Source organism: Meles meles, chromosome 16 (assembly GCF_922984935.1).
Source record: "Meles meles chromosome 16, mMelMel3.1 paternal haplotype, whole genome shotgun sequence".
Taxonomy (NCBI): domain Eukaryota; kingdom Metazoa; phylum Chordata; class Mammalia; order Carnivora; family Mustelidae; genus Meles; species Meles meles.
This window is the reverse complement of record NC_060081.1, coordinates 9,497,588-9,508,409: the sequence shown is the minus strand read 5'-3', so window position 1 is coordinate 9,508,409 and position 10,822 is coordinate 9,497,588. Positions and strand designations below refer to the sequence as shown.

Here is a 10,822-nt window from a genome sequence, read left to right as displayed (position 1 = left end):
GATATATTTAGCTGTACATCCCCTCACCCACCTCTCACCAAAATTACTAGGAGGAGGAGGATCTAACAGAGAAAGAAATCAGTGACTGTGACCTCTTGTACAGAACTATTGGATATCAACATAAACAAGGTGTTGGAAATGGAAATCAAGGTAACAATTATCCAGGCACTAGCTAGGCTTTCAAAGACCATTAGTGACAACATAGAATCTCTAAGGGCTGAAGTGAGAGCAAATCTGGCAGAAGTTAAAAATGCTATCAGTGAGATCCAATCTAATCTAAATACTCTAACAGCTAGGGTAAAAAAGGCAGAATATCAACTTACTGATCTAGAAAATAATGGATAGAAAAGAAGAATAAGGCGGCGTCTTCAGCGGCGCCCAGTGCAGGATGGTGCTGGAGGCGGCGGCGGCGGCCGTGGTGGCGGCAGCGTCGTTGGTGGCAGCGGGAGGGGGTGCTGTGGCGGCATCGGCGGCGGCGCCCGCGGGGGGTGTAAAATGGCGGATTTCGAGGAGTTGAGGAATATGGTTTCTAGCTTTAGGGTTTCTGAACTGCAAGTGTTACTAGACTTTGCTGGACGGAATAAAAGTGGACGCAAGCATGACCTCCTGATGAGGGCGTTGCATTTACTGAAGAGCGGCTGCAGCCCTGCGGTTCAGATCAAAATCCGAGAATTGTACAGACGCCGGTACCCACGGACTCTGGAAGGACTCTGATTTATCCACCATCAAATCTTCGGTTTTCAATTTGGATGGTAGCTCATCACCTGTAGAACTTGACTTGGCCGTGGCTGGAATCCACGGGCTGCCTTCCACCTCGGTTACACCGCACTCACCGTCCTCTCCTGTGGGTTCTGTGCTGCTTCAAGATACAAAGCCCACGTTTGAGATGCAGCAGCCATCTCCCCCAATCCCTCCTGTCCATCCTGATGTGCAGTTAAAAAACTTGCCCTTTTATGATGTCCTTGATGTTCTCATCAAGCCCACGAGTTTAGTTCAAAGCAGTATTCAATGATTTCAAGAGAAGTTTTTTATTTTTGCTCTGACACCTCAGCAAGTTAGAGAGATATGCATATCCAGGGATTTTTTGCCAGGTGGTAGGAGAGATTATACAGTCCAGGTTCAGCTGAGACTTTGCCTGGCAGAGACAAGTTGCCCTCAAGAAGACAACTATCCTAATAGTCTATGTATAAAAGTGAATGGGAAGCTGTTTCCTTTGCCTGGTTATGCACCACCACCTAAAAATGGGATTGAACAGAAGCGCTCTGGACGCCCTTTGAATATTACATCTTTAGTTAGGTTATCCTCAGCTGTGCCAAACCAAATTTCCATTTCTTGGGCATCAGAAATCGGAAAGAATTACTCCATGTCTGTATATCTTGTACGACAGCTCACATCAGCCATGTTATTACAGAGATTAAAAATGAAAGGTATTAGAAACCCTGATCATTCCAGAGCACTAATTAAAGAAAAACTTACTGCAGATCCTGATAGTGAAATTGCTACAACTAGCCTTCGGGTATCCTTGATGTGCCCTTTAGGGAAAATGAGGTTGACAATCCCGTGCTGCGCAGTGACTTGTACACATCTGCAGTGTTTTGATGCTGCCCTTTATCTGCAAATGAATGAGAAGAAGCCCACCTGGATCTGTCCCATGTGTGATAAAAAAGCTGCCTATGAAAGTCTAATTTTAGATGGGCTTTTATGGAAATTCTCAATGACTGTTCTGATGTGGATGAGATCAAATTCCAAGAGGATGGCACTTGGTGTCCAATGAGACCGAAGAAAGAAGCTATGAAAGTGTCCAGCCAGCCGTGTACAAAAATAGAAAGTTCAAGTGTCCTAACTAAGCCTTGTTCAGTGACTGTAGTCAATGAGACAAGCAAGAAGAAAGTGGATGTTATCGACCTAACAATAGAAAGCTCTTCTGATGAAGAGGAAGACCCTCCTGCCAAAAGGAAATGCATCTTTATGTCAGAAACACAAAGCAGCCCAACCAAAGGGGTTCTCATGTATCAGCCATCTTCTGTAAGGGTGTCCAGTGTGACTTCGGTTGATCCTGCTGCTATTCTGCCTTCATTAACAGACTACTCAGTACCATTCCACCACACGCCAATATCAAGCATGTCATCAGATTTGCCAGGTTTGGATTTTCTTTCCCTTATTCCAGTTGATCCCCAGTACTGTCCTCCTATGTTTTTGGATAGTCTCACCTCACCCCTAACAGCAAGCAGTACGTCGGTCACCACCACCAGCCCCCATGAAAGCAGTACTCATGTTAGCTCCTCCAGCAGCAGGAGTGAGACAGGGGTCATAACCAGCAGTGGAAGTAACATTCCTGACATCATCTCATTGGACTAAAGGAGGACTCACTCGATTCTAGGAATCATTCATCAAAACTGTTCTTTCTTGGATCTCTGGTCCGTGGAAGCTATTTTTTTGGTAACAATTACTTTGATATTTATTGAAACGTCAAATGGATTCTTCTGCTTTCTGAAGGATGATCACAGATGACTGCAGCAAGAACCAAATGACATGCAAGGATTTTTCTTACTCATGCTGTACTCTGAGCATCAGATACATTTCGGCTCTAACTGTGTCTTCTCCAGAGATGGATTTCAATTTCCTATGTTACTGGATGGATTCTACACACATCGGTTAAATTTTTTTTTGTTGTAATAAACAGCAATAAAATAATGTAAATATTCAAGTAAACTTTTTTCTAACTAAAAAAGGATGTAATCAATGATTCTAAAATGACAGCAACTTTTGTTTAACCTGATGTGAAGGAAAAATAACATGGAAGGAAGTCATGTTTGCTGAATGATGAGTCCTTTCCACGGAGATTTGTTCTGTTTCATCGAATAATGAAGTCTTGCTAAGTGGCCAGAGCTTGGCTCCACTTTTCTTCCTGCAGTTCCCCTTTTCTTCCTGATTACATCAAAGAAAAATGGCCTTTGTGTTACTTATTTTTCCCTGGTTGTCATTTACACTTTGATGTTGTTTGCTAGCAGTTGCAAAGGGAAGTGCTGGGAATCAGCTGCTTGATTTCAGTGATTGTGCTGAAGAACACTATGCATATTCTGCCCTGATGTAATGCGTGTTATTTTTGGTAATTGTCCATTCTCATTCTAGAGATTTCTACAAAATTGGGCTTGCCTTCCCAAGAAAGAAATTCTGTGCAGCTATTGAATGTCGAATGAAATGTTTTTGGAGTAACCTGTGGCTAGAATGTTCATTAGAATCTCGCTCACACTGACCAGGAACACTGCGAGCTTTGAGGCAGTGGAAGAATAGATTTTGGGGATGTGGGATTACCAGAGTTTAATCTCTTTCTAGGAACTACTTTTGCTCGTTTATTTTATAGAATAATGTACAAATCTTTGTTGAAACTTTTCACATTTTAGTAACACTAACAAAGTGGATATGATTTAGAACTCTGGTCACACATTTCTCACCAGTACAGTCCCAGTGATGATTTTCAAACTTAATTAGAAGACACAAACAACGGTGAGGCATGGGGACCTCATTGGATTTCCTGTTCCTTGTTTTTTAAGAAGGAAATAACCACAAAGGACACACAGAGTTAGAAGTGTGTGAATATAAAATAAGGAGGTTTGGGGGAGATGGGCCTGCAGCCCACTTTGAAAACCACTCACTCAGAGTGGTCTTGATTTTCAGTGCCCCAGGAGACCGACTTTTACCCTTAGTGAAACATTTCTATCCACATTTTATATTTCCCTTTGTTTCATTTGGCTCCCTAAATTTTTGAGTTCTCAAGGAATTAATACTTTTCTAATGTTTATCTTTCTCTCCCTCACTGTATCTACTTTAAAAATAAAAAAAAAACCCTTTTTAAAAATGACTAATCTAACTAATTTCTCAGACCGAAGTGCCCAGCCAAAAAGCTCGAGTTCAGTTAGACCAGGCACCCATTGCATTACTTCAGGGTTGGTGGAACTCTAGGAAGCTGACTTGTCACTGCTTGGGTGGTTTTTGTTTTTAAACGCCTTGAGTTTTCATGGCACTGTGCTCCTTTTATACTGATTTAATTTCATGTGATGTTTTACATCAGCCCTCCTTTGGCTACATCATCCCTTTTACTCAATGCATTCTTCCTTTTGGAGAGCTGCTTACTATGGAGAACGTGGAAACAAACCAGAATCTTCTTGCAGCGGTTGCACCATCGTTGCCAGTTTCACCTTCTCAGTCATTTGAGTTCTAGTTCATGTCACAGCCTTTGGTCCACATAGAGAATTTGTTCCTCGGAAGATTTTATGTTGCTGCTCTACACACAGATGCAATCTCTGTTAACTCTGTAATCAGAAACCGTAACTCTGACTTGTGTGGTATATAATTTGTTAATAAATAAATGATGCATATTTGTTACCATTTTGTTACCCTTTAGATTCTCAGGCTCCCCCTCCCCAGCGTAATCAACAAAGTTTTATAAGGTTAAATGAAAATATATTCATAGAAATTATTTACTTGGTTCTTGTAACCGATATCTCTGTGCTTTTAGAGTTGTGCTTTGTTTCCTTTCTACGATTTTATGTGAACAGTTTTAGTGTTCATTTTTGGTGCTTTATACGGAAATTACGTAAAATTTTAATTTATATAGGCGACTAACATTTTTAAAAATACACTTTTAAGTTTGTAATCTTAAACTTGGGGCTTTATGTATGCATCTTTGAGGGTGAGTACTTTTCTTTATGCTTTTGCCTTACAACAGCATGATCATTGAGTCGTTATCCTTTTTTTTTTTTTTTTTTTAAAGCATGGTCACCAAATACTTCTCCCAAGACCCTGACATTTTTAGTTGTTTATTTTACTTGCCCAGATTTCTGCGTAGCCCAGTGTAATGCAGTTTCAGAGAAGGTTGTCTTAGCTGTTACGTAGATGTCAGCCTGTTAGTGATTATGGAGTGTATCTTGTTTAAGGAAGGAAACTGCAGACTGCACCTACTGGTCTCCTCTTAAACTTAAGTTGGTCTCTTCTCCAACTTAAAACACTGAGGCAGCCTGTGGCTTTGATCCTTATTCATGTAGAAATGTTAAGAGCTTTCCTGGGTTTGGTGACTCCCGACTACTACGTAACTGGTGCTGAAAATAGCTTCACAGATAAACTCTGCTGACATTCACTCACTTTCTGACCCCTAGGTGAGTCACGTTAGGATTTTTAATTTCCATTTCTGCCCAGAAGGAGATAAATGCCTTTACCAGAAGGTAAAAATACTTGGTGTCTGCCATAGAAGAATTATAAGGCCAAATGATACAGTAGCATTAAATTTAGGTTATGTGGCATTTACAGTGTACTTCAGGAAAGCTAGGATGAAAATACTATGATTAGGGGAGGGTTGTAAGTCTAAGTAAGTTGAGCCATGCCTCTTGACATAAAGTAAGTTTCCCTAGGGTAGAATCTTAAAAGAGTTTGAAGAAAAAGTAAACTTGGATTTTAGGTGAAATGGTATTCAACAGACTTCTTGATATTAAACCTTTCAGTCATGCTACTTCAGGCCAGTCCTGGATACTAGTCATTTAGTAACCAAGCTTGTTTTCCTTTTGCTAATAAAGTATTCATTAGTCATATTTTGTTTTTTTTTAAGTAGATTTGATTTTTACAAAGCATTTTTTACTTCGATTTTTACAAAAAAATTAAACATTAGTTTAATTCTTGGGTATGCTTTTCATTTCTCTTTAGCCCCCAGTTGGTACAAAAGCAGTTAACTATTTGCTTTTTTCCCTTTTTTTTTTCTAAGTAAACACCTGTTTTCCTAATTCTTTTCATTTAAACTTGGGTGTGATGTGTTCTGTGGCCCTGGGTCCACGAGCTGTGGGAGCGTATTGTCAGTAAGATCAGTGATTGACAATTCAGTCCGATTCACCATTTTTTTCTGTTGCAGTTCTACATGAATATGGTGAAACTTGTGGAAAAAAATTTAAGACTTTCTCTGCTTTTTTAAAGAGTCTGATGCTCCTGTCAAATGAATGACTGGTTTGTAAGCTTCCCCCCTTTTTTTGTTATTAGGAGCCATCCTGGCAGAAACAAATAAAGCTATATGAAAGTGCCAAAAAAAAAAAAAAGAAGAATAAGGAGGATGCCTGGAACAAATAGCTTAGAAGCCATGACAACAGACTTGGCTAATAAATGACGCCATGCAATGTTCCACTGCCAAAATTATTGGGAAGAATTAAGGGAAGGAGAAAGAGAGAACGATAGAAGATATAGTTGAATAAATCCTGGATGAACATTTTCCTAACCTGGAGAATGGAACAAGTGTTCAAGTCCTAGAGGCAGAGAGGGCACCACCCAAGAACAATGAGGCTAGAAAGAATTCCAGACACATTATTGTGAAATTCCTGATTTATAATATCAGAATATGTCTTCAGGGCAGCTAGGGGGAAGAGAAACCTTCATACAGAGGGAGGACCATCAGAATAACATTACACCTGTCCACAGGAACCTGGAAAGCCAGAAAGGCTGGCAAGACATATTCAGGGCAATAAATGAGAAGAACATGCAGCCACGAATATTTTATCCAGCCAGGCTGACATTAAAAATGGATGGAGAAAAAGAGCTTCCAAGACTGGCAATGTTTAAAAGTGTACATGACAACCAAGCTGACACTACAAGAAATATTAAGGGGGGAGGGTTCTATAAAAGCATAAAGTACCACAGAGTGACAAAGAACAGAAATTTACAGAGACAATCTATGGAAACAAGGACTTCATAGGCAACATGATATCAATAAAAATATATATATTTCAATAATAACTCTGAATGTGAATGGCCTAAATGCTCCCATAAAATGGCAAAGGGTTGCAGATTGGATAAATTGACAGGACCCGTCCATATGCTGTATAAATTAGACCCTTTTGGAAACTAAAGATAGATCCAGACTGAAAGTGAAGGGATGGAGAAACATCTTTCATGGCAACCGACCTCAAAGGAAAGCTGGTGTAGCAATTCTCATACCAGATAAATTAGATTTTAAACTAACAACTGTAGTAATAGGTACAGAAGGACACTAAATCATTCTTAATGAGTGTATCCACCAAGATGATCTAACCATTGTAAATATTTATGGCCCCAGTATGGGAGCAGCCAACTACAAAAACCAACTATTAATCAAAATAGTCAGATTGATATGAATAATTAATAGCATGGGATCTTCATATGCCATGCCACATGTAATAGATAGATCAACCAAGCAGAAACTCAATAAAGTAATAAGAGCTTTGAATGACACATTGGACCAGATGGACCTCATAGATATGTACAGAACATTCCACTCAAGTGCACATGGAACTTTCTTCAGAATAGACCACATAATGAGTCACAAATCAGGGCTCAACCTCTACCAAAAGATTAAGATTATTGCCTGCCCATTCTCAGACCACAATGCTTTAAAAATAAAGCTCAACCACAAGAAAAAGTTTGTAAGGAATTCAAACACTTGGAAGCTAAACACAACCCTGCTTGAGAATGTTTGGATCAACTAGGAAGTCAAATAAGAACTTAAACAATTCATGGAACCAATGAGAATGAAGACACATCAGTCCAAAACCTATGCGATATGGCAAAGGTGGTCCTAAGGGGGAAATAGATAGCCATCTAAGACTCACTAAAAAAATTGATAAATCTCAAATGCACTAGCTCTCTTTACAACTTAAGGAACTGGAGAATCAATCAAATTAAGCCAACCCCATACACAAGAAGTGAAATAATCACAATTAGAGCAGTGATCAATGAAATAGAATCTAGAGATAGAGTGGAACACATCAAAAAATCCAGAAGATGGTTCTTTGAAAGAATCAATAAGATCAATAAAACAAAGGCCAAATGAATCCAAAAGAAAAGAGAGAGGACCCAAATTAATAAAATTATGAATGAAAGGGGAGAGATCACGACTAAATCCAAGGAAATAGAAACAATCATCAGAAATTATCAATAGCCTTATGCCAATAAGTTAAGCAATCTAGGAGAACTGGATACATTCCTGAAAACGAATAAACTTCCAAGACTGAAATAGGAAGAAACTGACAACCTGAATAGACTAATATCTAGTAACGAGACTGAAGCAGTGATCAAAAACCTCCCAAAAAAACAAAAGCACAGGATCTAATGGATTCCCTGGAGATCTTACCAAATATTCACAGAAGAAATATTACCTATTTTCTTGAGTATTCTTTCTTCAGATTCCCTTGAAAATTTATTAAAAGAACAGAAACAGAAGGAAAACTTCCAGACTCTTTGTATGAAGCCAGCATAACCCTTATCCCTCAAACCAGGCAAAGACCCCTCAATAAAGAGAATTTCAGACCAATATCCCTGATGAATATGGATGTTGACATTCTCAACAAGATCCTAGCTATTAGGATCAAACAGTACATTAAAAAGATTATCCGCTATTACCAGGTGGGTTTATCCCTGGGATGCGGGGGTGGTTCAGCATTCACAGATGATTGTGATACAACGAAGCAATAAGAGAAGAGAAAAAAAAAACACATGGTTCTCTCAATCGTTGCAGAAATGGCATTTGACAAAATACAGCATCCGTTCCTGATTAAAACCATTCAGAGTATAGGGATAGAAGGAACATTCCTCAACTTCATCAAATCTATCTATGAAAAACACACAGCGAATATTATTCTCAATGGGGAAAAGATGACAGCCTTCCCTTTGAGATCAGAAACACGACAAGGATGCTCACTCTCGCCACTCTAGTTGAACATAGTGTTAAAATTCCTAGCAACAGCAATCAGACAACAACGAGAAATAAAAAGTATTCAAATGGGCAATGAAGAAGTCAAACTATCTCTCTTCACAGATGACATGATACTTTATAAGACAAACCCAAAATACTCCACCTGCAAACTACTAGAACTCATTCAGCAATTCAGCAATGTGCAGGATACAAAATCAATGTCCAGAAATCAGTTGGTTTCCTACACATTACCAATGAACATATAGAAAGCAAAATTAGAGAATTGATTACATTTATTATGGCCCCCCAAACCATAATAAACCTGGGAATAAACCTAACCAAAGAGGCAAAGGATCTGAACTGGAGGAACTCCCTGATGAAATCTCCCTGATGGCTAAAAATGATGAGCACTTTTTTCATGTGCTTGTTAGCATTGGTATGTCTGATTTGGGGAAGTCTATTTTGTCTTCTTCCCATTTTTCTAAAATGTGATTATCTGCTTTTTGAGTGTTGAGGTTGAGGTGTTTTTTATAAGTCTTAGATATCAGCCCCTTTTCTGTAGTGTCATTTGCGAATATATTTTCCCATTCTGTAGGTTGCCTCTTTGTTTCGGGGACTGTTTCCTTTGCTGTGCAGAAGTTTTTCATCTCAATTAAGTCCCATCATTTCATTTTCGCTTTTTTTTTTTTTTTTTTTTTTGCCTTTGAAGACATGTCTTGAAAGAAGTTGCTCTAGCCCATGTTGAAGTGGTTACGGCTTATGTTCTTCTCTAGCATTCTGATGGATTCCTGCCTCACCTTGAGGTCTTTTATCCATTTTGAGTTTATCTTTGTGTATGGTGTAAGAGCATGCTCGAGTGTCTTTCTTCTACATAAAGTGGTCCAATTTTTTCAGCACAATTTATTGAAGAGACTGTCTTTTTTCCACTGGATATTTTTTTCCTGCTTTGTCAAGTATTATTTGACCATAGAGCTGTGGGCCATTTCTGGAATTTCTACTCTGTTCCACTGGTCAATATATGTTTTTTTTTGCCAGTACCAGGCAGTGTTGATAATCACAGTTTTGTAGTAAAGCTTGAAATCAGGCAATGTGATACCCCCAGTTTTGTTTTTATTTTTCAAAATTTCCTTAGCAGTATGTTATCTCTTCTGGCTTTCTACAAATTTTATGATTGCTTATTCTAGCACTTTGAAAAATTCTGCTTGAGTTTTGACCGGGATGGTATTGGAAGTATAGATTGCTCTAGGAAGTATAGGATTTTTTTTTAAACCTATATCACTTTATATTTTTTTTATTTTCATCATAACAGTGTTCATTGTTTTTGCACCACACCCAGTGCTCCATGTAACATGTGCCCTCAATAACACCCACCACCTTGTTCCCATAACCTCCCAACCCCTGCCCCTTCTAGACCTTCAGGTTGTTTTTCAGAGTCCATAGTCTCTCATGGTTCACCTCCCCTTCCAATTTCCTTCAACTCCCTTCTCCTCTCCATCTCCCCATGTCCTCCGTGTTCTTTGTTATGCTCCACAAATAAGTGAAACCATATGATACTTGACTCTCTCTGCTTGACTTATTTCACTCAGCATAATCTCTTCCACTCCTGTCCATGTTGCTACAAAAGTTGGGTATTCATCTTTTCTGATAGATGCATAATACTCCATAGTGTATATGGACCACATCTTCCTTATCCATTCGTCTGTCGAAGGGCATCTTGGTTCTTTCCACAATTTGGTGACCATGGTCATTGCTGCTACAAATATTGGGGTACAGATGGCCGTTCTTTTCACTACATCTGTATATTTGGGGTAAATACCCAGCAGTGAAATTGCAAGGTCATAGGGAATCTCTATTTTTAATTTATTAAGGAATCTCCACACTCTTCTCCAAAGCGGCTGCACCAACTTGCCTTCCCACCAACAGTGGAAGAGGGTTCCCCTTTCTCGACATCTTCTCCAACACATGTTGTTTCCTGTCTTGCTAATTTTGGCCATTCTAACTGCTGTCAGGTGGTATCTCAATGTGGTTTTGATTTGAATCTCCCTGATGGCTAGCGATGATGAACATTTTTTCATGTGTCTGATAGCCATTTGTATGTCGTCATTGGAAAATTATCTG

General features: G+C 39.1%; 1 protein-coding gene across 1 annotated transcript; it reads left to right on the top strand.

Annotated features, from left to right (window-relative positions):
- The first annotated feature begins 378 nt into the window (after window positions 1–378).
- Window positions 379–5,993, top strand: LOC123927246 (E3 SUMO-protein ligase PIAS2-like). Its single transcript, XM_045981779.1, is given in 3 exon segments — window positions 379–707; window positions 709–1,694; window positions 1,697–5,993. Coding segments are annotated over 3 exon segments (1,860 nt in total). The 5' UTR covers window positions 379–495; the 3' UTR covers window positions 2,359–5,993.
- Window positions 5,994–10,822: the final 4,829 nt, after the last annotated feature.